This window comes from Dromaius novaehollandiae, chromosome 23, assembly GCF_036370855.1.
Source record: "Dromaius novaehollandiae isolate bDroNov1 chromosome 23, bDroNov1.hap1, whole genome shotgun sequence".
In the NCBI taxonomy this organism is placed as follows: Eukaryota; Metazoa; Chordata; class Aves; order Casuariiformes; family Dromaiidae; genus Dromaius; species Dromaius novaehollandiae.
Genome location: NC_088120.1, coordinates 4,137,798 through 4,164,889, shown reverse-complemented (window position 1 = coordinate 4,164,889; position 27,092 = coordinate 4,137,798). Strand labels below are relative to the sequence as shown.

At 43.4% G+C, this 27,092-nt stretch overlaps 1 protein-coding gene across 4 annotated transcripts in view; it reads left to right on the top strand.

Annotated features, from left to right (window-relative positions):
* Window positions 1-27,092, top strand: part of SCMH1 (Scm polycomb group protein homolog 1) — an 81,843-nt gene that overhangs the window by 40,391 nt on the left and 14,360 nt on the right. For 3 of the 4 annotated variants that reach the window (XM_064524922.1, XM_064524920.1, XM_064524921.1), the window contains 4 exons: window positions 18,195-18,427; window positions 18,989-19,115; window positions 20,205-20,405; window positions 21,107-21,292. In XM_064524922.1, the coding sequence (XP_064380992.1) occupies window positions 18,195-18,427; window positions 18,989-19,115; window positions 20,205-20,405; window positions 21,107-21,292 (747 nt within the window). The remainder of the gene's footprint in view (window positions 1-18,194; window positions 18,428-18,988; window positions 19,116-20,204; window positions 20,406-21,106; window positions 21,293-27,092) is intronic. The other variant, XM_064524923.1, reaches the window with a different exon arrangement.

Sequence of the window (27,092 nt, the reverse complement as noted above, 5' to 3'; positions counted from 1 at the left end):
CACACATAGTGTACAGTATCTTATATGAATTTTCATGCCTGTTGCCCCCATGCTCATATAAATGTATCTTGGCTCTGAGGAATCTAAGGTAGAAGTGGACTACTTAAACAAAGTGCCTGTGTTGGATGGCAGTTTTGACCTCTGCTCTAAGAGTAGACTATGTTAATGATAGTTTCTGAAGTTATCTTGCATAGGAGACATTAGTGACTTACAGGTTCACTTCAGACTTTTAGAAATTAGCTCTTTCTGATTGTTTCTGGAAGAGCTGTTTGCACTTCGGTTCTGACTGAATCAAGCAGTCATCTCAGAGAAAGTCTACCACAGTGCATATACATACAATAGCTGAATTAAGGTGGCATGGGGAATCTAAACCAAACTTACCACAAGGGCTTTTAGACTTTCCTATTGCATGGTGTAGTCAGAGCTTCAGACTTAAGACAAAGGCGCATGGTCATTTCCTGTCTTCTTTAGATATTGCAGCACTTTAAAGCATGGCCAAAGTGCACTGTATGCACATTGCTAGGGATCCCCAATTTTTTCAGTAGATGATGCTGAAGATACATTGAGTAGGGAAGGAATTATTCCCCTCTGCCAGGCCCGGGTGCTTTTCCATTTGAGTCATATAGCTGAGTCAGTATGTGATTCAGCAAATACTGTAGCAGGTAAGAGGGAGAAGATACCATGTTTCTCAAGGTTTAGATAAAGTTGTGCCTCACACGATCATTGCAGTAGTCTGTTAGGTAGAAATGTAAATTGGGGAGAAGGTAGAGATTGAAGGAGTAAAATACATAGGTCACATAATACTTTTAAAATTTGTTTTCCATGCTTCTTAGTTTTTCTAGACTTCATACTCCTTGGGGAATCCATGAGTAACTTAAGCTTTCATTGCTCTTAAACAGGAAAAAGTAACAATAGTGTTTTCAGCTCACTGGAAAAGTCAAGCGGAGATTTGGAAAGCTGTTTTGGAGTCCTTTTCCATTATAAAGAGTAGAGAAAGTTCAGTGCTGCCAGAATATTATTAGAATAGACCTAAAGATGAGGATTGTCACTTAGTTACTTTAAATCACATCTGGGGAGAAAGTGAGCAAGAGACATACTGAGGTGCAACTGTTTAAGGTTCAGGGCTAAAAAGATTGAAGAGGGAAATGTGAGACTCTGATAAAAATTACTGAGAAGAGATAAGAGACTGGTTAATGATTGTAGTTTCCGGGGGCACCTACCCTTAGCAGGGAGGGGAGTATAAGGGAAATCTCCTATCAACTGAGGCGTGGTCTTGCAGACGAGATGCATCTGGTTCTTTTATCCATGGGAAAAATGAAATTTCACAGACTGGAGGAAAGTTCAGTCCTTTGGAAATGCACATCAGAAGTTATTTTCCCTTCTGAAGTGGTTCATGGCACATAGAGCTGTGAACCCCCTGGGAGAAAAGAAACCAAACAGGGGACGTGTTGGGTACCTCTGCAAGGTATCTTCTGGCCCTGAGCTCTTCCACTCAGGGAGGTGATGGCTAGCTCTGGAGAAGCAGGCATCAAGCACAGTTTCTGGCAGTGGAATGTGAATGTTAAGGAGTCTTTACACCTTGTTTCTGAGAGGGATGACTAGGTAAAGGGATAAAGGCTGGCAAAAAGAAACTGAACAAAGAGAAGATCAGGGCTTTCTTTTTAAAACTGTTGATTTTGAGAGCAGGCACCTATGAGATTTTTTGCAAGATTGGAGTGTTTGCACAAAACATGCAGAACTCTATTTCTATTGAACACCAGCTTTTAATTTCAAAGACATGTATGCGTTTCTCTGGGTTTTATACTACAGTATCAGGAACTTTAACTGTGGCTGACTTTACACAATATGAGGAGTTTACAGGAACTCCCCAGGAGCTCTGTTTGTAGCTGAGCGTTGGTGGCTCTGTGCATTATTCCAAACAGTACCGCTGTTTGGAAGATGCTGTGCCAGGGATAGTCTTTCCTTGCCTCTCAAAAAACAGCTCAGTTTCCAGGTCCTGAAAAATCCATCACCATAGATTCACTCCATACTGGATTAGGACTTCCCGCCTCCACACACAAACACGCGTGCACACACACATCTACTCCACTGTAGTAGCATTGCTTAAGTCTGTTCGTCCGTGTTCAGTACTTCACTGCTGGAGGACAGGGAAATATAACTCCCTTTAAAAACAAGGAATCTCTGACACACACAGACTGCAGCAACTTGCCCGGTCACAAGTATTTCTGTCAAAATCTGTAATTTGGAAGCTCCTGGCCTGTTTTTTACACTTGGAATATCTCCGGCTGATGCCAAGCTCCTCTGGAGTTTCTTGGCCATATTTTGTAGAGGTGGATTCTTTACACCTTGTTAGACCGTTCTGGAGCATGAGTAATGGAGGGCCTCATGGTTTTGCGCTGGGTTAACGGGGTGTCTGAGGGAGGCAGCAGTGAAAGCGTTAACGTTGGGCAGGCTGGGGCTGGAAGCAGTTCTGGGCTGTATCGAGTGAGCTGGAATCTGGAGGAGTGAAGTTTCTGCCTTGGCACAAGCCCAGCTGGCAGGGAGGCTCTGAGCCCAGCCAGGTCAGAGAGAGCTAATGAAGAACACATCCTCTTGGTTGCTGTGCCAAGGCCAATGAAAAGTTACAGGGAGTGCACTGAAGACCCTGGTACTCAGCACAGTGAAACAGCAGGCATTTGCCTTGACTCCCTTCTTTCCACGTCTGCTGTTAGCTGTCAGCATGCTGCTCCCTCTCCATAGGGTTGGCTGGCTTGAGAGAGTTTCCCTCTGCTTGCAAATCAAGCAAAAGTTAACAGTTTTAAATAGATACCATGGGAATATTTTGAAGTGGAGTTCACATCCACTCCTGGACTTACCATCTGTTGCATGCTTTATACAATCAGCCGGAACCACCAAAAAAACTGAGCCCTGCCTGCAGGGCCTGGCCTGTCGTTGTGTGGGTGTTGCACTGGGAGGCAATGACTCCAGGAAGTGACAGAAAGTCAGAAAATGCTGACCCTGAATGCAAAGTTCATGAAGTTCTTCATCTCTTGCCACTGTTGCTGCCATGTGATTTATTTATTATCTGCTTGGTGTCTTCATATGAAGATGATGATCAGACGCTAGATTTTCCTCTCAGAGGCAAAGGTAACAAGTATTTTATGACTTTTCTTCGTTCTTAACGTTGCTTGGTTTCTCTTACTCCTCTGAGGTTAGAGCACATAGGTGGGTGGAGGTGCCTCCTCAGAAGTAGCTGGCAGGGTAACATTCAGCTAAGCTCCTGTGTTTTAGTGTTTAGAGGACATGGGAAAATATTCATTACTGTCACTTTAGGACTCTGCAGTTAAAAACAAATTGTGATTCAGAGCTCATACAGCAAGCTGGCTGACACAAAGGCAGGTTTGGGAAGCTGGTGAGAAGAGTGACACAGCTGGGTGATGTCTTTTTGTATTGGGATGGTTGGTTGCTGTATGGGTTTAGGACCATGTAGGTAGAGCTTACACATCTACAGCAAGAGAAGCCAGAAAGCTGCAGAGAAAAGTTCTTCATTTTCTCTTTTATCCATGGAGTCTAGTGTGTCCACAGCTGTAGTACCTGAGTAGTGCTGCCTTTGGGATTACTATCGGAAACTTTCAAGCAAAACTCTTAAGTCATTTGAAGCACAGAATCATGATATTTAGCATTAATCCCTGCTCAGCTCTTCAGAGTTAAGAGAGTGAAATCATTTTAAACTCTTAGTTGTAAGCACCTTCTCAAGGATAAGGTGTTCACCAGTGGATTGTTGGGGGTGGCAGGAGCTCTGGGACAATAAAAAATCAAAAGCAAAGAAATTAAATTGGTGAGGGACCAAGAAGAGGGGATTACTTTGAAGACCACAAGTCTAGAAGACCACAAGAGTGAGGGTGTTGTTGCGGCTCATTTCTGAACCCATAGCATAGGCACAAAGGCATGACTGGATAAGAAAACTGGATTTTCTTTGTGTACTGGAATAGTACATTGATTTTGGAGATCTGGGTGCTTGTGGAGTCTGCACAAAGCAGTCCAACCCTGCAGGAAGGTGTGTTGCTCCCCTTCATCCCTGTTTGGGTGCTGACAGCGCATATGGCTTACGTTGGGAACAGCATATCTGGCATGTCAGAGGCCTGATATTATTGTGTGATGTCTTGGGGACTAGCAAGAGCCTCTGAAGAGAGAGGAACTGACTTGGGAAAAGCACAGTGGAGGACTAGTTCTGTAGAGCTTAGGGTTGCGGCTATTTCCACCATACCGCAGTCTGTCCTTAATACCAGTGTCATAGTCATCCTCCCAACTTGAATTTTCCTCATGCATTTTATTCTAAAGTTTTTCACAACCCAGAGAATCTGGATTTTATTCAGGATGTTTCTTTCCCTTTTCCATTCTGCCTCCTGAGCAAGACAACTTTTTGAAATCTTAGAGCGTTACTGAATCATCATAGGACATTTCTGTAGGAGCATCACTGTTGGAAAGCTTCCACACTTCTCTTTGGGTGAATAAAACTAGGATTGTTATTCTATTACTGCAGGGACTTTTGTCTAGTAAAAACACTTCTCTGTGCTTGGTTTCTCCTGCTACTGAGCTCCCCAGCTGACAGTCTGCTTGCTCAGTGCTTGGCTGTGTGTGTATGTGTTGATTCTTGGTATATGATGTTTAATGCCTAAGTCAGGCCTGTGCTGATGGGATGTGATGCAGAATTGTTTTTTCCTAGTGCTCACTGGTGATCATTTATGTGGAAGAGGGAAAACATTATTACAAGAAATTGTGAGGCCAAAGGTATAAATGCGTTTTAGAGGGAATTAGACAAAGGTAAGGAAGGAGAGTAACCCATTGCTTTTATGTCTGATGGTGTAAATGCAGCATCTGGCTCAGGAAGTGCTGAACTGCTGTTTATATACATGACTTTCTTCTCTTTTCCTAACCATCCTGTACTGCCACTTTTGGAAACACAGTTAAAAGGGCCTAAAGTGTGCAGAGTAAAACAGTGTTTATGCTTTTAGGAGAGCCACTGAGAGAACATTGTTTCCCATGCTCGGCATCTAGTTCTTTTTATTACCACTCAGATTTTACACAGGCTGTGCTGACCTAGGAAAGGCTAAACTTTCTCATGTGACAGAGATCTATATTCACTGTTAGGTGAGAATGTCCTGGCCCAACCTGCCTCTAAAGTGAACTACTGCGGTATTTCAGCCAGATTGAGAAAGCTTCAGGCAAAATGTTTGAGGTAGTAAGTTTGTTGCCTGTTCTTGAAGTTGGTCAACAGAGCTGAAACTGGAATTGAAATATATTGTTCTGTACCATAGTATTTTGCAGCAGGGGATTGTGGTCTTAAAATAGGAGTAGCTGATCTATCACATGGTCTAGTTTCGGCCAGGGTCTTCAAAAGCTTATACGGTGGCAAGGAGCAGGGAGTGGGAATAGGATAGAGGCATTTTGCTGCTTGGTTATCTATTCAAGTTCAGATTTCAGGTGTTAAATCCCACAGACTGAATGCCCAGTTGTGTTTGGAGTGTGTCAAGCTTACCTTTATGCTTTCATTTCATCCCAAGAGAATCCAATTCACATGTTCTGAGATTGTTCCACAATGTGAAGCAGTCACTGTGAACAGCTGGGACATAGACGCCAAAAGTGCACGCCTGCTCCAGGGGAAAAAGTTTAGATGCACCCTAAGCTGCTTAGCTTTCCCTCATCAAGAAAAAGCATGCTGGGCATTGCCATATGCAGTGGTTGGGGGAGAGAATTTGAGTTTGGTTTGACGACAGTACTGGGAATTTGACAATGCTAAGCTCCGAAACCCTCCAAGGCTGGTTCATCATATAACCTTCAGGGAAGAAATTAACCCCTCAGGATCAGCTGCTCTGTCTGTGTATGCAGAAGTGATGTTTTCCTGCTCCAGAGAGGTATAGCAAGAAAAAATCAGCAGATCTCCAAGTGTTTTAAACATTGAGTTAGTAGAATCCCACATCAAGGATTTAAGGCTCTCAGTCTAGTTTCTGCCTTTTGCCAGCACATAGATGCCAGGTTATCAGTGACAGTAGCGTGGTCCCTCATAGGGGTGCTGTTTCGGTTGGGCACAAGTGTAGGAGGAACCAGAATGGTGACCAGAGTCTCTTTTCACAAAAGTTTATAAAAGGCTGTATACGATTAGCGGGACAGTTACTGAGCTAAGCAGCCTATGCACAGATGGAAGAAATGGGGTTGTTCCAAATGTGTGTATCCTAAACTGATTTTTACAGTGACACCATGGGATCAGGATCATTACCTCATCTTCTAATGACATACTAACTAACTTCTTTTTTTTTTCCTCCACATTATTTTGGAGAGGAAAGAGAAAAGCTGTTGAACTCAGATCGAGTTCTGACCCTGGCTTTGGTCAACAGAGAGAGATGCTGCTAGGGCATGCACTTTTTTTTTGAAACTAGGCACTTGGTATTGAATGCAGAACCCAACATGTTATAAAGATAGGACCTTTTCCAGCTCTTCACAGTTCTCCTCTTGATCTCAGGTATTTTTATAACTTTTGAACAGTTTTTATAAAGAACAAAAGCTGGAATAAACCACACCCACCTACTAATCTCCTTGTTCTTTGTGCACTGATGGGTTCAAGGTGTTCTGCTAATATTTAACCAGGAAGCCAAAGCTAAAAAAAAAGAGCTTCAGAGATTATCAGAACAAGCAGAAACCGTAAGAACAGTACTGAATAGCCAGAATACTGCAAGAGCGTAGAAACGTTTCAATTCTCAACAGGGGGTTTTGGAAACCAGCTGATAATCAGCTCCCTAAGATAGAGGAAGAGAAGAGGGCCAGAAGGCATGATCAGTCACTATGTTGACTGCAATGGCCTGTCTGGCCACATATGTTAGCTTAAGGTATGTCCTTGAGCTAGTTGGATGTTGATAGCAGTATAGCCATGGCATTGCAAACTTTCTGCAGGCTGTAAATATGTGAAGAAACTAGTGAACCCTGTGCTGCCACAGCTATAGTTCAGGTTAGCTTGGTTATGCTTGCACAAGCTGAAGTCTCACCTTGTCTGCATGTTAGTTATATCCTAAGACTGTGGCACTGTGACTTTCTGGAGGACTGCTATATGGAACTGACATGCGTCTGTCATACCTGATGCTTTTGGCAGCCCTTTCTGGATACAAACTCAGAAAGCTGCTGCCTTCTCCCAAAGTATAAAGGCTGGAAATAGGTGCAGTACTATTATTTCTCCGAATTCTAGAAATGAGCTTATTTGGATTGTGGGTATCTGTGACAGGACCAGCTCTGCTTATATACCATCCACTGAATAACTCTGGGGGTTCACAGCTGCTGGAGTATTCACAACATGCCCATGGGCACTTTAAGCACAGGAGAAGATCTCAGCCTGCCTGAACTGTCTTTGCAGGAGCAGCACGGTAATCAAATCCAACTTGAATATTGAAGTTCACAGATTTTGACTTGATTTTGTTCTGATTTAGCTAATAGATATTGGCTTTGCCAATTCTCTTGGAGCTCCCTGATTGCCCGCATGTGTCTTCCATCACCCACTAGTGCATACCTTCAGGAAGAAGCTTGAGATTCAAATCTGCTGAGCCTTTTCTTACAATAGAAATGGCTGCCTTTTGCATAGTTCGCTTTCTCTGATTTTATTCTATAGTTTTGCTTCCCAGCTAATTAAAAAAACCACCCTGTTGCAAGAACTTTATTTTTGCAGAAGGCTGGAGAAGATATGACTAATAAGGGATTCAACAAACAAGAGTCCAGTTTGCGATGGAGCCAGTTATATATGACATAAGGGGTATTGGGGTCTACACTGTAGGTCAGCTGCTGATCTGAAATGTGAAGAGGGTGATTGTAGGCAAATTTGGCATTTTCTTGTCCTTTGCGTTTGAACTGTATGCCCCAGTAGGCTCACTGCAGCTTCTTGTGCTCTGACCTGGTGGTTGGACTGGGAAGATGAATTGTGTTCCAGACTGGCTGAGAGGAGCTGATAGCCGCTATGCTTTGAGCTATGCCTTGCCAAAGAGCATCTAATTGACCTTGCAGAACTGAACCCAGAATTAAGTTGTCTGAGCACTGGAGAAAGAAAAGAACAACAACAACAGCAGCCCAAAGAGTGCAAGCCCAGGCTGCCAGCTTTGTAGGGAACGGGCCGCAGAGATTTCAGGACACTGGCTTGCGCATGAGTATTTCTCAAAGGGAGGTGAGGGTACTATCTGTAGAAGAAATAAAAGGCTGTCCCATTGTGGGCTATAATTCCACCGAGGGCTTCCCATGCAGTCCAGATCTGCAAGCTAGAATCCCTTGAGCCCAGAGGCAAATTTAGCCCCACTGTCCAGAACTGCCATTTTTCTCTGCAGTATAAATCCATGTTCCAGGTCCATTCCCAACATACTCTTTTTGTTCCTTTGCTTTGCCTTCTGTGAGTAGGAAGAGGGGATGGCAGGGAGGAAAGGGGCTAAAGAAGCAGTGTACTGCTCCTCCAAGCTCCCACCAATTGCCACTATGAGACATTTACGGTTGATTGTACAGATGTTCCACAGCAAGTGTGCTGAGAGCGGAGGGGTTTATGAGCTGCTATTTGAGGAGAAGTTTCCTTGACTCTTTAAATGGTTACGGTCATGAGGCCACTTTCCCTTATCCAAATGCTAATGTTTGCAGTATTTTTATAAAAAAGATGCATGACTCAGTTTACATGCTCATTTTATAATGCTACCCAGTGGATATAAAGCAGTTAATTTCTTCGCTGTGCTGGAGAGAAATTAAGATGCGATTTTCGAGGCGTAAGTAAATCTGTATGTTCAGCATTAAACTGAAAATGACTTTTGCTGAGGACATTGATTTGGACATCCTCGTTCTTCACAGTGCTGTCACTGTCTTTGTCTCTGATCATGAGCCAATCACTTATCTTTGTTTATTTTGCCATCAGCAGAATGGGGATTATGCTGACCCCCAGGGCATTTTAATGAATAACTCCTTTATGTTGCACATCCATAACACTTGTCACACTTGGTCTCAATGTAGTTTCCCCCCTTAAAGAATATCATCACATATATGTTTATATTCTAAAAAGCATCAAGAACTACTAAATAACTCACTGCTACCAAGGGATCAAGGAAAACCTGAAGATAGCAGAGCATCTCCAACCAGTGTCCCTGCCTGAGACGGTCTTTCTGTAGCTTTTCTGTCTAAGGCAGCAGTCCTGGAGCACATATCTCTGCCCACAGAATAAATAACAGAAAGCTATGGCTGGCAATGCAGACAACTCTGTATAAACTGCTCCCTCCTGGCTTTGCCACAGTTAGTTTGTACGTCACACTGTTGTCCGGGAGCTCCTTCATCCACAAGGTTTTTCCTTTTTCTAATGTAGCATGTCTCCCTGCTCCTGTTGAACTGTTATGTCTCTGACAGCTTCCTCCAGCTTAGGGAAGAGCTTGCCTTGCAGACTCAGTATTCCAGGGAGACTTCTGCTACGGAAGAGACTTCAGAAGGGGATTTTATTTTACCCAGAGCTCACCTAAAGGTGTAGACGTAAGGTATAAGTCACCTTTCGTTGTTCTGTTATTGGACAGATCAGGGTCCTGGGCAGAATATAAAAAAAAAAAATTTGGAATTGCATAGTTGCATTGCTGAAAAGGAAATGGATTGTGCATTAAGGGTTACTGCGAATCCTGTTGTGCCTGAACTAACGCTGGAAACTGGTTAAACCCATTAAAAGATGTTTTACGTTTTATGCTAAGTAGAAGAGCCAAAGTGGTGTGAAGGGACTCTTAAAAATACTCAATTCGATCAAAGAGTTTTCTTAACGGGATCAGTGAGGGATGGACTCAGGGTAGCTCCTCTGGCACAGGCCAGACAGCTCAGAACACAGCAGCGGCAAGGCATAACTCTCAGCCTTGCTGATATCACTGGAGAAACTGTAACTTTGTCGAAACCAGAATTCAGGGAGAACTTATATTCAGTTGGTTTCTACTATGATATCCAACTTTTCTCAACTCTGATTTTCCAAAGTTGGATCTCTTACCCTAGGTTTTTTTGTCCACTGCTATGCTTTGAGCTGGTGTTTTTGTGAAAGGAGTATTACAAACCCAAGTTCTTACTCCTGAGGTGGGCACCAGTCAGCTCAGAGCCCATCATTTTATATCTGAAGTTAGGAGTGGTTTTCTCCATACTCACTGCTTTGTATTTATCAACGCCATTTTCATTTGTTTCAAATGAGCAATGCATGTTCATCTACCATTTTATTGCCCTGTCACTCAGTCTTGTAAGTCCTCTGTGGAGTTCCTCACAGGTTGCCGTTGTCCTGTCTACCCTCGAGAGCTCTAGTCATTAGAAAACTTTTTTGCCTTACTGATCTTTTCAGATGACTCAGGAGTATGTTGAGCAGTGCACATCCCAGGGCAGATTCCACGGGTGACCTCCCTCCTTTGCAAGAATTGACTCTTTGCCCCTACCTCTTCTAACCAGTCATTAATCCTTGTAGAAACCCTCTGTCTTATCCCATGGCTGTTTAGTTTATTTAAAAGCCTTTGGTGAGGAACTTAAAAGCTTTTTGGAAAGGGAAATAGGTTGTGCCACATTTGTCCATGTGTTCATCGACCCTTTCAGACTCCTCCATGTCTGTAAGGCTGGATTTCCAATACAGAAGCCGTACTGACCCTTCCCAAGTAGGTCACGTTCATCTTGGGGGCCATGTTGTTGGATAAAGCTTTCGGAAAATGTTTTAGCAGATACACATTGTGCTTCAGTAAAATCAGCTCCTTGGTTTCATAAATGAGTGGGTGAATGCAGTAGACTGTGGTACATAGAAGGGCAGTCTTGTGGATGCAGTGGTCTCTTTGGGTTATAAGTTCTGGGAATTCAATTTCAGCCCCTTTGTAAGCAGACCCTGCAGTTCCGGAGTAGTCTTTTTCTGGTGTTTAACTCCAGCAGAGCTCACAGCTATCATCAGTTGTTATTGTTCATGTATCACTGTATATGCTGTCTAGTGGTTATAATTAGAGGTAGGACACCTGGGACATTTTGCAACACTATTATTGGTCTGGCACTTCAGGCAAGTCACTAAACCTCTAGCTTTCAGTATGGTGCCCAGCATCTTTCAGAGATGTATTGCAAAGTGTAATGAATGCCTGAGAAGATTTTTAAGATCCCTGGCTGAACAGTCTTCCAAAAGTGCTGAGTGTAATTACCGATATGGTTTAGGGCACGCAGGAATGCTGCCTTGAGAGCTGTAAATGTAAGACTTGTATGAAAAGCAAATAACAGTTGCTGGTATGACTGTGACTCTTGAAGCTCTTCTTTTTTAGCTGTTTTATTTTTGTAAATAAAACAACCACAAAAAAGCCAGAGCTTGCACCAGTGTGTTGTACAGTGGCATCTGCAGGGCACAGAGCTCATCCAAATGTATGCAAAGAGTTAAAATAAGAAAACGGCTATTCTAACAGACCTTGCAATGTTATAAACCTTTAAGAAATGGGACACTATCTTGATAAATATTCATAGCCTTTCTCAGGTTGAACAAATACATAAGGCCTTGCTTTAGTTCTTAGTAACTGTTTACCAAGTTAGTTATATAGTCTATGCTATATCCATACACATAGTATATGGATGTTCTGCCCCAAAATGGATGTTAAAATGCAACCCTGATCTTCAGGGCAGTAGCTGACAAGTAGGATAGAGGCAGCTTTGGACACCGTGGTTTTGCATTTCTGTGAGTGCTGCTATGTGATCACTGGCCAGTGAGATCGGAGAGGGGAACGTTCCACAAAGCGTCTCATGGCTTCCAGTAAAGGCAATAGCAAGTTTCCGTAGTTGAAACTAGACAAAGTTTCAATAAAAAGAAGATGCATCTTTGAGAGTTAAGATAACTGCTTGTGATGAGAACATCTAGAACATGATGAATCATTCAGCGCTTGGGTCCTCTTGCTATATTATCGTATTAGATATATCTTGTCATCTCTCAGTCTTAGCTCACACAGAAGTTCTGGCTGGAGAGTAGGAATCCCAACAGGAAATAACAGATTATTAGAACAATTGCATTCTGACTTATAAATTCCAGAATTTGGACAATTCCTTGCAGAGAGTCTGTTTCTCCCATCCACACTCTGGCCTTTTGCCCTGTGCTTTCCTGCTTAATCTACTAAGAGCCTAGGACTTACTAAAGCTCTCTCTATTCTTGAGCCTTATTGGGCCCTGTATTTATTTCTCACATGTGCTTGTGCTAGACAATAATGGTCTCCTTTGCTTTATGAAGATTCTCAGAGCTTTTAAGCTTTCCCGTCTTTCTCAGACAGAAACTGAGCACTGATTCTTGTGCCATTCCAGTGTTTAGGAGGTCTAGGTTTGAACTACAGCATCTGAACAAGGGTTCAGCCAGTTCTGAACAGAATTTTCTGTTCTCTGGCAAATTTGCTTATTTTAAATGACTGTGCCCCTCTAACCCATCTCTTGTGGGTCACATTCTTGACCATGCAGAGCTGACGACAAGAGGGGCAATTGGAGCACAACAGAACCACTGGCCAGCTTGCCTACAGGCAGTTCTTCAAAGCTGTTTTAAAATAGAGATGAGTGGAGTTTTCAGTCTTCTCAGAAACCAGCCCTTTTGTTTTGGGACACTACAGCAGGCATTATTACTGTACTTGTGGGCTATAGCCACATCAGAGACTACAGTAATGCTTAGCGCTTAAAATGGAGATTTCAGGTTTTGTGGTGCAGTGGCTGTTCATAAATGCGAACTGTTAAATAGCAGGTGTATCTGAAAGAAATGTAGAAACCTTTCTCCATCTTAAATTATTCTGCTCTGTATTTTCTTATGTGTGTTGGCTTTTGTATTGTGATTCCAAAGGCTTAAAATTGTCGTCTTCAGGTTCAGACAAGCCCGAGAGAAGCATATGAATGACAAATACTGCTTTCTAGTATTGGCTAAAGCTCAAAGTGTGGACAACAACTTCTATCTTACAAATTCTCATACAGATAATAGTTTGACTTACAGTACTGCGTGCAGCTTCAGGGACTGCTTGTGCTGTAAGTCAGCTGACAAAGGTTATTACATGGGCATTAGAAGATAGTGTCCAAGTCCTGAATTCTCTGTTAAGTCATTTTGTTTCTGCAGGAATTTCATGACTTTTTTTTAAAAACTAATCCTTCAGAGACTAATAACCCAGTCAGTGATGTCCATCTTTTCTTTGGTTGTAAATTCAACAGGTTTTGATCCTACATCTTTAGGGTGGTGTCTCTCACTGCAGCTAAACTGATCTAATACCAACGAGTGAGAAGAAGAGCAGTCCCCTTCTTTCATACTCTGCCGTATGTCCTCACCTATTCCCATGTCCTGACCCTGATGTCTTTCTGACCCACAGCAAGACAGTTCAGCAAGCTGAACCAGCATAAAATTACTTTGATTAGTCTTCTGTTTCATTAATGAGCTGAAATAATTAACCGTGAGTTCAGGTCATAGACTTTCAAAATAATTTAGGTTGGAAGGGACCCCGGGAGGTCATAATGGCCCAAATCCTCTCCTTAAGCAAGGCCAAATTTGGAATTGTGCTAGGTTGCTCCGATCTCATAGGAGCACAAGAGCCCTGGGGCAGGGATTTTTCTCAGTGGCAGCAAACTGTTGATTTTTGGAAGTGAGGTGGCCCAACGTAGTTTTCTGAAAAGTTGGCTCCTCTTTGTGGCTCTCTGTGGGGTCGAGACAAGCCGCAGTGGTGGTACAATGGAGAAGGAAGGGGGATGCTCCCTGGCAGCGGCTTATTGTTAGGCTGGCTTAGCTGTAATGGTTGCTCAGGAAAACTGGCGCTATAAACGGCTGAAAAAAGACCCAATAAATTGAAGCTTTGAGCAGTTAACAATATGTGGGAAATGGTTTACAGCTGTGAGATAAGCACAGTTGCCGGGCATCGTGAGCAAAGATTCAGCGCAGCAGTGCACGTTGCTGCTGCTTAACGGACGTCAGTGCCGGTGGGTGCTCTGGTAGTGCAGGTAGGACTGAGCACGCTGCGTCGCTCCCTCCTGGCATTTGGTTTGGAGCGTTTCCTTTGCTGCTGTGTCAACCGCAGTGTTTCGGGGAACTTTTATGCTTTCCCTTAGGAGTTTTGCAACCCAGGAGTTTCCCACTGGTGAGCGGTGGGGCAGAGGTGGTCTTGCTTTACGTCGAAGTGGGTAGCACGTTGTGTGCGGTTCTTGACCAGGTGCGAAGATCCCTATAGCACCAGGCACTGAACTCCTGAAGGAAAATTAACAGACATCTGAAGGAAACTTCAGGATCCGTTAGCAAGCATCCAGTCACTGGAAGAGGTTATAAATACCTCAGTAACAAGAGAACAGTTTGATCAGTCAGAAACTCTGTGTTTTTGTGACTGCGTAGTTACAGTTCAGACACAGCTGGCAGGATTGCTCCATTTTGAAGTGGCTGATGTCTCCTTCTTGTAAAACTGATTGCATGCAGCCCGGTACATCTGGTAGAAACAAGAGAAATGAATTAGCACAGGCTGGTGTTTTCTCAGATTCTAGTTAAAATAAAACAGAGAGCCAGACAAGGCTGCTGAATATTATCAGATCATGGGATTATAAGACCCGGCTTTGTTAAATCGCTCCGGGTCACAAAAATGAGTGTGTGCATTATGTAAGCCTCACTGGAGCAGTCAAAGAGAGAATATTTGTGTATATTCAGCAATGCTCTTAAGTAGTATATTCAACAATGCTATTGGGTATAAAACAGCAATCTGGGTTTTTTTAAATTTATGCTCTGAGTTGACTGCACATTTAAATGTAACTTAGCCCATTTCATTTAACAGTCTTCTCACCTATAACAGCACTTCCATCCCTGAGGGAGCCACAGCCAAATGTGCTAATGTGAGAGTACAGAAAATTATTCACTGCTTCTGGTGCTGGGGCCTCAAACTGCTTGTCCCTCCAGAGAGGGTTTGGGTAGTGTTTGCCAGGAGAGGCTGGCTGCTTTGTAGCAAGTCTCCAAACCGACCCAGGGAACTTCATGAGAAAGTCCTCTGAAATTTCTGAATGAAATGAGTTTTCTTAATGTCTTGTCTGCTTGTACATTGTGCTTGCTTTTATTTCCCTACAAGTAAAGCAGTGATTCCTTGAGCTTGGCAAATTAACATTACCCTGAGTATCTTTACCATTGAAGTGGGAAATAGATTTTTCTAGCATTTATTCTTACAAAAGAAGAAATAATTCTTACTACAAAATTATAAAAGAGAAACATAGTGAAAGCTTGCAAATTCTGAGTTCACCCTGACGTCAGTCATATCTTGACTGGCATTAGGATTTCTCTGAGACATTTTGTAAGCCTGGAAGCCAAGGATGCCGTTCAGCACCTTTCTGTCCACTGTGTCCTAATTTGGCCATTTCTTTATTTTTTGCCAATAACACTCAGAGACTTTCTGGTTGCTTCACAGCTTGTCTTCAGAATCCTCAATTTCCCTTCAAAGTTAGAGAAACCCTGTTGTCCTACACCTTTGTTTAGACTCTTAGTGTTTGTAAGAATTGCAAATGAAATGCCACCAGCTTTGTTTTACACGTCCCTTTGATGTTTATAAGTTTCTTTGAAGCACTGACTCTTCTACCTGTGTTTATCCTTGTTCTGTCAACTCGTGGGATTTTTGCAAATCCTTTATAATAAATATTTCTCCACTGAGATCACCCATGCACATGTACGGTTGCAAGGCACAGTGATTCAGCGATCATTAACTATCCCCTCCCTGTTGTTACCCTCTACCAGCACAGCCATGGTCACACAGAGATCTTGTGTTACACTGTCGCCTGTAGCAGGTGACACAGTGTCCTGGAAAATATTCGGCTGTAAGAAGCACTAAACTTAAATCACATTGGTGCTATTGTACTTCTTTTTTTGCCAGCAAAGTTAATGTTTCCGATAATATTATAATCTCAAACATATGCTAATAAAACCTTATGACTACTTCCATAGTCATTCTCTATATCTCCCTGGCACAAAAAGACTTTACTTTAGAAGTTGGGTAACATTACTGAATGACTCTGTACTTACCTCTTGTACCCTTTACAGAACCCTAGTTGCACAAAAGCAAGAAAATTAAAAGTTATGGGTATCATAAGTCTTACCTTGCTCATATAACAAATATAATGGAGCTAGTTCGTGGATGCACTGTGCATTGTGTTATTTACCTCACTGCAAAGTGAGTGCAGAGTGCGTGTAAACCACCTGCAAGACAACAACAGAACATTTCGCACTTCAGTTTTTGTGCAAGTTATTCATGTAAGTGCCCAAGTGCTCACTGAGGGTAGAGTACTGACAGCAAGTTTCATCATTTCATAGCAGTGAACTAAAGTGCATACAAGATTTACTAAAGATAGCAGTACATTTTGGCAGAGGGCGGATTGCAGCCTGGATCTTTTCTGCTGCAGCTCTTGACCTGCGTGTCCTAAACATACCGCTGCTGGAAGACCTTGCTGTGGCACTTAGTTCGCGACTAGGAGTTAGACTCCCTTTGCTGCCTGGATCCGCTGGCTTCTCTGAACATCCCCTCCAGCAGTGGAGCTGTCCCCTGGCACTGCATACGAAACAGAAATGCCAAAGTGGCGGAAAGCTGAGTTTCCCGGAGAGAACCTGGACCTGGATGAATGCCTCGTCTGAGTTTCCATATTCTTGAAGTGTTTTAGTCCTGCATTGCAATATACAGATTTGTCCTATTTTAGAGCTACCTGAGTGAACTAATTTCTCAGGCTTTCTTGGACCTGAAAGCCAGGTTCCTATCTAGCCTCAATGGAGAGGGCACAGTGAGACTCCAGAGTCAAAGCTGGTGAATGAAATGGAGTCAAATCAGAAGACCAAAGTGGGGTCCCCCCTCCCCAGTGGCTTGTTCATGTAAGGCCAAAATAAGATGCCACTGATGGAACATTATACAGATTTTCACATAATAACCATGGCATTTGCTTAGTCTGTGCTTTGGTCAGCAGTGAAGTAGTTAACAGTGCCGTCAGCTAAGTGCCTTATGTCTGGAATATCTCCTGACTTGTGTCTTGCTGCTGTCACCTCACAGCCCACTGATCTTCTCCAGACCTCTAAAAAGTTGGACTCGGCTCAACTTGCTTCTTCTGAGCTATAGGCAGGAAACAGCTTTTCTGTGCCAGGGGAATGAGTCCTTGCTCAGAATAACTGCTCATAAAACTCTCTTTAGAAAAACCTTAAAACATTGCTTATATACCCGCAGTTGTGCCACCATCAGTGTGTTTCATCCTATCCTGGTATCATTCTTTCATTCCATTCTGTTTCCTTTGCCAAGATTTTCTTCTTAACTATAGCATGCTTCACTTCAAAAGACTTTTTTTTAATTCAGACCCCCATTTTCAAATACACATTGAGGTTTCAAGGTCTGGCAAACAAGACATCCAAAAGGTCACTGTGCATTTTTCAAAATCTAGGAGGGTTTGGGTTTTTTTCTTTTTAACAGAAGTTTAAATCTGAAGGAAACATTCATCTGGTGAGCTGGGCCAGCCCATCTCCAGCCTGAGGCAGAACTTGACAAAGGCAAATAACCAAATTTAGTGGGATTGTGGGTAAATACACTAGAGACCTGGTTTTGTCATGGAAGGCTTGAGAAGATAAGGAAAGGACCACGTGCTGTCTGCCAGCAGATGCTGTCACTTCACTTACCTCTGGCAGTACCTGAGAGGAGCAGGTCAACTTATGTAACTAAGATGAGCTGTTACTTTAGACCATGAGTAGTGGTCTTTGCAGACATCGGGGATGGAGCCAGTGTCTTCCATTGCAGTTTACTGGAAAATTAGGGACAGCAAATTTGGCATCTGCCTTGAGAGAGGGGATTTCCAACACAGCACTGACTCTGTGACTGTCAGGCAGGTCTTGACTGATCCTTCTCCTAGGAATGCTTTCAGTGCATTTTACAGGATCTCTGACAGGTCACCACTTGCATAACTAAAAGATGTAGGTGGCAGTTATTTTCAGGAAGAAGATACGGCCGGAAGCATGATCCTTCTGGAGCTCAGTCCATCCAGGCTAGTCCACAGTATCCCATGGTTCAAGCGCTGAACCAGGAATTAGTGCTTTTGGTTTTTATTCTGGCATGGAGAGCAACAGCCTGTGTATTCAGGGGACTGTGAATACTGCAGGGTTTTCCATGACACTGTTTAAAGATGGAGGCTGCTCTTGTTTTGATTCTCACCTGATTTAATTATATTTGCTTTTTCTCTTTTTATTTCAGTTGTGATTCCAAAGAGCCCTTTACCTGCCTCCGAAGTAAACTCGGAGAAACCTAGCATGCACAGTAGCACAAAGACTGTTTTGGGGCATCAACAAGGGCAAAGGCGTCGCAAAACAGGGAAGAAGCGTGGTCGAACGACCAAAGCACTAATCCATCACCCCATGCCTACACCCTCCAAGTCAGTGGAGCCTTTGAAATTCCCCAGAAAGAGAGGCCCAAAGCCTGGCAGTAAGGTAAAAGCTGATGCTGATACAGGCGGGTGAAAAGCAAGTGCTGCAAGTTCTGCCATGGGATGGTGCATGCGTGTGTTTGTGCACGTTTGTCTCAGCCTTTGGCTATCTGACTGCAGCAACTAGGAGCCCAAAGGGGTGTAGGGGGATGGGAATATCCCTTAGAGTCCAGCCTCAGAGTCTTAGAGAAAGTTTGTGTCTAAAAGATCATTTCCATCAAGAAGCTTTGTCTTTGGAGCTGCATTAGCTGTGGAGTAGCATGGCAGATGCGGTGGTCATGACAGGATGGCCAAGCAGTGGAATAACCTTCTCTGTCCATCATATGTACCTAATCTAAGTGAAGCAGAGGTGCAGGTCTCAGCCTTGTTATTTTTTCAGGATCATGGTTTATAAAATATACACATACTGATTATGTAGGTTCCCAAGGCTCCCCATCATCACCATCAGAAATGTGTCATGTTCCACAGTGCCTTGTCTGTTGGATACAGAGAAGAGAGTGTAGTGATCATGAGCGGTAAAGGAGAACAGGGGTAAAAGGAGAAATTTCCTCGTCTTTTTCTGCAGAGGAAACCTAGGACATTGCTGAATCCAGCACCCACATCTCCAACAACCAGTACCCCAGAACCAGATACAAGCACTGTGCCCCAAGACGCTGCTACAATCCCCAGCTCTGCTATGCAGGCTCCCACAGGTAAGGGTCTTGAATCACATTCTTGAAAAGATGATACAGCTAGAAGCTACATCATTCAGAAAGTGACACATCAAGATACGCCCTTTTCTTCATAAACCAGCAAGCATTACAACTCCAGAAGCAAAAGAGTGACTTAATACAGAGTGTGGCTAGAGGAAAAGAGAGACATACAAGTTCTGATCGCCTGCCCTTTTATCTCTTTTTCTGTATCAGAAATATGGAATCATAGGAAGGTAGCAAGTCCATTCTGTCAGTACAGAGACCCCTTTCCCTGAGTTACCACACACACATTAGTGACTCAAAAGCTCTGGAAGGGGAGTTCTTGTGACCCATCATGCCTAGAGACAGTGTTGTGTGCAGCACCTATCTCGTGAGATCAGAGTACTGGATCTCTCAAATCTTTCCAGAAACAGTTGCTGAAGCTACAGCAAGATTCAGAGTGACTCCTGCTGAATGACAGTGGCAAATGGTCTGTTCAACTTCAGCCAGGATATCAAGGGAACCGGAATAACTGGGCAAGAGGGAACAGGAAAGGTGTAGCAGCAGCCAGCGCAGATTGTATGCTCTGCTACAGCTTTGGGATATAGCTGAAGATGAATCTGGAAAGGAAAGTCTAATGCAAACCTGCATTTTATATGTTCTGTCAAGCAGTGAATATGGGCTGAGCTCTCTGTTTCCCCAAAACATAATTGGCTAATTTTCAGAGGAACCTAAAGAACCCAGTTTCCCCAAACTCTAGGAGAGTCTGTGAAAAGTGGGGGCTGCTTCAGCACCTTTAAACATTTCAGCCATGCTTTCTGGCTGGCATGGGAACCACATTGCAACCTGCCTTTGGGAGCCTGAGCACTGGGGAAAGAACAGGAAAAATAGTAGCAGCTTGGAAGGTGAGTGTGAGCCAGGCAGTTTTTAGGGATAATTCCCTTCTAAATGGGACTCTGCTGTTAGGTTGCAGACTGGCAGTCATGATGAATCCCCCATGTGAGTGGTCGGACAGTCTTAAAACTTGGGCATCTCTCAGGTTGGCTTTTAGGCATCCGTTTCTTGCTTTCTTGAGTGGGTTAATGGCAAACATATCTCTCATCTTGGCAGTTTGCATTTACTTGAACAAGAACGGCAGCACTGGGCCCCATCTAGACAAGAAGAAAGTTCAGCAGCTGCCTGACCATTTTGGACCAGCTCGGGCTTCTGTTGTCCTGCAACAGGCAGTGCAGGCCTGCATTGATTGCGCTTATCATCAGAAAACCGTCTTTTCCTTCTTAAAACAAGGCCACGGGGGAGAGGTCATCTCAGGTGAGAACTGGCCTACAGTACTGTGCCTTCAGAGGTATCCTAGCAAGAAATTTCTTGTTGGAAGCTGTGTCTTCTGAAGCTTTATGTAGTCAAGGGCCACAAGCAGACAGAAGATTTCTGTCTTCTCTTTCTTGCCAAACATTTGTGTCAGTGAAGCAACAACTAACGGGTGACTCAGAGCAAAGTGTTCCTAGTAGTATGTCCTCCAGGCGCAGCTGCTGGAGAAGGCAATACGCAACCTTTGTCTTAGCCTGGGGAGCATCATACTTCACCTGTCATCCCCTCAGGATTGCCTGAACCCCCAGGAGGAAGCGGAAAGGGTGGGATTTTCAGAACTTCCAATGAAAAGAAATGCCTTAAAGCTTCTCCTCCCCTTTCCCTGAATTCTAATTGTATTTTTAAGCCCATGTTTACCCAGATGTTGGGAGTGCAGGCCCCTCCTTGAATGCCTTTCCATTGCCTTTAACACAGCTTCTCAGACACTGCAAACTCATACTTAATATTGGGTGCAGCAGACTGGTTTTAGCCTGTCCCAGGGAAGTGAGCTCGCCAGCGTTCAGCCAGCGGAAGGCAGTGGCTTTTGTTTGCTCTAGTCTAGACCAGTGATGCTGAGATACAGAAGCTGGCTGTGCAGCCCTGGGCGTAGTCTCCTGCCTTTGCTGGGGGTTTACGTGTTGGGCTCTGTTTGTTTCTGTCTCCAGCTGTGTTTGATCGGGAACAGCACACTCTGAACCTGCCAGCAGTAAACAGTATCACCTACGTCCTCCGCTTCCTGGAGAAACTCTGCCACAATCTTCGCAGTGACAACCTCTTTGGGAACCAGCCTTTCACTCAGAACAGCCACATGCAGCGCTCACACGAGTACGACCACGACAGGTATCTACCAGGTAGGAGCTGGGGCGGGGGTGGTATCGTAGGGACCCCAGACGCTCCATGTCTTAACCCAGATTTTATCCTTTATCTCAGGGGGCAAGAGCGTGTTTTCCAGAGCCCTCTCTGCAGAGTTCATTGCACAACACCTAGTGTCATGCACATGCCCTCAGGGATCTTTTTGCTCAGAATTCAAGTTGCTGTATTTTTTGCCTGTCGGTCTGATTTCCGTCTGTGCCTGTAGGTTTCCGCTCATCCGTGCTGTCTCACTGTCTTTCCTTCTCTCCTTGTCCCTCAGTCCTTCCCGCTTCCTGTAATCTGATTATAGTGACTTCATCCAGTTAGGAATTAAGGTGGAAATCTCTGCGTAAGAAACAGAAGAGTGATAACTTGCAGCAGGTAAAATGTAATTAGAAATTTAATTAACTCCTACCAGAGCAATTTCCATCATGGCTGTGAATGTGATACCAGCAGACAGCACACCTAGCCCTCAATGAAAGCAAGGAAGCTCAGCCTTTTTAGGGATGGAAACACGCTGCAGGTATCTAAGGCATAGGTGCCTTTTTTTTTCTTGGCATGGTTGATGCTCCACAGTGTTGAAGCAACACGCCCCCGGCAAGATAGCTCATGCCACGATGCAAATCATCGGGTTGCAAAATCTCTAGTAAGCAAAGGCACTAGAAACCAAGACAAACAATTTCTCCTCAGGACTAGCTAGTGGCAGCAAACTCTGGGGCAATACCTGCCTACTGGAAGCTGGCTGTGTGGCTGTGGGGATACTGCTCCTACAGGAATTCCAGTCATGGAGGGGACAAAAATCTGCACCCTCTTTACATAGTTGACTTGCTGATCTGCTGTCCTGTCTTACTTCCTCCACTACCTTTCTGCCTCTAGAGTCAGAAAATAGCTCTGTTGTGCTGTTTGAGGTCTTTCCAAATTAATCCTCTGGATAATTGTGGCTCTTATCTTCAAAGCAAGAATTTCTAGTGTGAAAGGATAAGCCCTTAGAAAGAACCATTTAAGGAAAAGTTGCTAAGCATGAGGCTGGGGAGCAACAGTGTAATGCTACTTTGCCTCACTTGCATCTTTCTGTGCTCTGCTTCTCTGCTCCCCCTATCCACCCTCTCATCCCCATGCTTGTCAGGAACCATCGGGAAGGATGCTGATGCCAACAGTGTGTCAGGGCCAGGCTGGACTTCCAAGCAACCTTGTTTAGGGGAAGGGTTTAGCAGCAATGTAAAGAGCATGTGAATCTCTGACTGTCTTGTGCTTCCTCCGTGGCTGATCAGCTGCCTGCAAGCTGAGACTAAGCAGAGCCGTGCTAGAACCAGCATGTGGCTCAACTGGGAGTGAGCAATGCCAGGAGCAGGAAGCTTTGCTTTGGGGTAAGAAGAGGGGCTGTAGGAAGCAGTTTGGCTGCTGTGGCAGGTACAAGAGTGGCATGACTAGAAATTGCTGAGACTAGAGGTTACCACTTTAGGTAATCCCCAGTTAGAAGGAATCCTCAAGTTCCTGTGTGGAACTGTCATGGGGAGAAGGAGCAAAACTGGAATGTGTGAAAGAGGACCTGAGGTCTGGGCATGGTAGCAGCCTCGGGTGGAGAGGGGCCTGTAGCCCACATTAGCCACTGTGGAACACTTACTGTGTCTGCTCCAAGGGCTGGGCTGCATGGCAGGGTGGAGGACTAGAAAGAGCAAGGCCAGAGTTACAGAGAAGCTTATGCAGGGCACCAAATAAGACATGATGCCAAGATCTGACTATCCTGAATTGCTTGTTTGAGTGTTTACAGGAGTTAAAGAAAGATTAACCACAGTCCAGAGAAATAGTAACACCTAGTCACATAGCTCACAGTGATGCCTCAGAGATTACTGGGGATCCAGTCATTCTAACATCTTTCTCAAGCACCTGAAAGAAGATGATAAAGATTGTTATCTACACATTACAGTGACATCTGATGAGGGCAAAGAAATAGTACCAGTAAGTTTGAGGGGCTCGAGCTGGTCATGGAAGAATGAGGATGCAGTTTTACCTCAGCTTAAATCAAACCAAGTCAGGGCTGCCGTGATCTCGCCTTCAACGCCATGTTTCCTGCTTTGTATCCTGTATGACACAGGTGCTTGTGTGCTTGAATAGGGCTGATTCTTCCAGAATCGTTTATTCATTAGAATTGGGAACTGGTCTCAGTTCCCAGAACAAGCTCACTTAACTATTATAGAAGCACCGCCGTAGATGCAATGGAGAAGTCATGGATATGCTTGGGGCAGGAGAAGGTAGGTCTGCAGCAGCTCTTACACCAGATAATGCTGCTGTAGAACTGCATCATGATACTCAGTCTTGATAAAGCATATTCATGCAAATAAAGGGATATAAACTGAACTATACATCAGGAAACAGTAGATTTGCAAGAAAATGAGGTGATTGCTGTGAATAGGAAAGGAGCTGGGCTACGGAGTGTTTTGAAAGGGTAGATCCAATCTGGAGCCGTCTGAAAAAATAGGAATGGAAGGACCTTCTGAGTCACTGAGTCCAGCATCCTGTTATTACAGGCACCATGGCATACAATATTACTTTAATAAACTCTGAGTCCTATGTGGAATCAGTTGCGGTTTTTGCTCTTCCACTAGAGGCTCTTCCAAGGTTTTTTGTTCTAATAGAAGGAGCTATTTTGCAATTTCTATCCCAAATTTATTGTTGGGCAACTTGATATCCATTTCTCCCTGTCTTAATGCATTGTCTTTTAGCTTAATATGGTTCCCTTCCTTCTGGAAGTAGTTAGATATCCTTCAGGGGAGCTGCCTTTTCATCTGCTCTGGTAAGACAGGCTGTCTGCTCTCCTGATCATCTCAATTGTCATTCCTGCAACAAGCTATTTTGAATTAAACTTTGGTGAAGTGAGCAGAGTGCTGCATAGCACTCTGGGGAAGAGCTCACGAGGACCTTGTGCCAAGCACTAGCATCTCTGTCTTCTAAAGAAATCTCCCTGGAAGACCCTTTTTTTACCTGTATCATAGTAGTAGCTGATAATCATCCTGTCTTGGCAGCGTATCCTGTTCTTCTCATCTGTTATTTTCAGCCACAAGTTCCCAGCTCATAGGACAATGCTGCTGCTAATTTCAAGTGCAAATCTGCAATTTGCTCTGCTGAATTTACCTCCTTTCTGATACTCCATTCTTTGTGTTCTTTCCCTGTTTATCAAATCCTGCAGTGTCTGGCTGAACTTTGGAAGGCATCAGCAGATTTTGTCAGTGAATCTCTAAAATTTATGGCAAAGTCATTAATAAAAATATTAAATGACATCAGGCTCAAGAATGATCCTCAGGAAAATTTGTTGATGATCGGTCTCCAGTCTTGTATTCTTCCTCAATGATCTATTGATTGCCTTTCCTCTCAAACCAGATGTCTGTTCACACAAGAGTTCTGCTAATCCTCATGCTCTCTATCTCAGCTGGTGGTTTTCCATATCAAATGCTTTGCTGAATTCCAGGTGAATGAGATCACCACGCTTCCTTTGTCTGGTAAATCAGTTATTTTTCCTTGATAAGGAAGTTATTGGATTAGTCACCTTTGAATACATACTGCAGTATATGCCATGTGCTCTTAACTGCCATATTTTACTTATCCTGTCATTCAAAATCTCTTCTAAACCTTACATACTGCTGAGGTCAGACTTGGACATTTAGTTGCCTAGACCACTTTTTTTTTCCCCTCTCTTTTTTAAACGTTAGCAGTGTGTTTCCAATCATACTGAGCAGTGTTTCACTTAGATTTGTTAGAATTTGATTTCATGTATGCTTTCTAAGTTATGTGTCTGTTTCGTCCTGTACCCTTAGGTCCCGAGTTTGAATACATTCAGTTATTTGATTTTTACTTCTTACTCAAAGGTGTCTATTTTTATTCCTTTTCCCCTGTTCCCGTTATCCTTTTGGCCTTGTCCCTGTGTTCAGCATCACTGCGACTGAAAGCAAAGCGAAGGGTGGGATTTGTTTGAATATAGGTGGATGTTATGGAGGCATATACGTCTGAGCTAGTCACCCTAACCTGCCTCTGCATTTGAGGAGATGATACCGGTGCAGTTAGTGCAAGTTATAACATCCTAGAGTAGGTACCTTTATTTGATGAGATGAGCAAGCTTCCATAAACCCAGACATGGGCAGATGTACAGCTCTTCCTCCCTGCTAACCTCCTGAGTTAGGTGAGGTGAAATATGTGCCAAAACTATCTCATAATTTTCAGACAAGCTTTTTTTCTTATTTATTCTTTTTTTATTTATTCTTTTTACCATGTCATTACTGCACAGTATCCTTTACTTCTTTTCTCATTCACATGTTACTTCTGTAGCTGAGGATACAGTACTGTCTTTTCCTTTGCACTGTCAAAAGACAAACTGAGTTAAAAGTTCACTGTATCGCTCTACTTTTGCTCTGAGGTGTAAGTCTCCTTGCTGTGCATTCCTTTTCTTTTCCAGTAAATGATCTGCTTGTTCTTCATATCTTTCTTGAAGTGAGTATTTATCCAATTAGACATGGAGTCTTTGCTTCAAGATCTTCCCCTCATGGTTTTTATGGTATCTTTTGAACTGAAGATGCTCTTTTTTTTTTTTTTTTTTTTTTTTTTTTTTTTTTTTTATATATTTTACATCCTGACCACTGAGTTCAGCTCTGGCTATTAATCTGTTTCCTTATTTTCTTAAAATTAGGCCTTTAAAGTCAAAAACCTTCATTACAAACCCACTTTTGGTTTAACTTTTCATTAATTTGCAATGACCTAACTTACAATTCCCTGAATTATTTTCTACAACCTGACCTTCTGTGTTTGCATTACTTACAAAAGCAAATAATTTAAAAAAAACAACCCAGAACAAAACCACAATGAACCTTTAAAACGCATCACATTTTGTTGTGATTCAGTAACTGTTTGGTGAAGGAATTCATTCTCTTTTATGTGTAGAGATATCCAGGGACGTTTCTAACAGCATTTGTTTCTCATCGCTATCTGGGCAATAAATATTTCTTAGTGAGTTGTCCTGAGCGATATTTACCTTTCTAATGATATTACAGTGATTTCTTTTCATACCTTTATGGAGTCATGGGGCCTGGAGACAAGTCCCAGCTTTCTCTTGGTAAAAGCAGCTTTCCTTTCCTTTCCCAAAGTCAGTTTTGATCAAAATGGATACTGCTTTCTACCTTTTTATTTCTCTTTAGTCAACTAAATTGTGACTGTCTGGTGCTTCCCAACCATTTTTACCTTTGTTTCTTTGTTTGGCGTAATGCGTCTCCTTTGGTGTCCGGTTGTAATTGTTCTTCACCATATTTCTGTTATCCCTCCAGTACCCATTCCTGCCCTGCACCAATAGTTCAGCTTCCTCTGCGCTGCTGTCAGGCTCCTGGCATTTGTCTATAAGCATTTCAGTTCTTTTTCCAAGCAATGTCCACAGACACGTTCACACTGTGGGCTGGCATGCTCCTCTTGTGCTTGGGGCAGCTGAAAGGGACCAGCCAGGAGCGCTCGTGGCCCGTGTGCACCCGCAGCTGCATATGGGCTGCAGGGCTCAGGAAGCACTGGTTACTGATAAATAACCTCTTCATTGCTTCTTATTGACCATACCTTATATTGCATCCAGATAAGACATGGTCCTACTGCCAACTGTATCGCTTTGCTGGCTTCCGTTCCCATCCGTGTTAGCACTTTCATTCTCTGTGTTCATCCATCCACTGATATTTTGTGTTCAGTGTTTATCCATCTGTAAAGAGGCACGTCACAGCCCAGCCTGGTGCATACAGTGCTGGAATAACTGTGCCTTGACTGTTGCATACAATA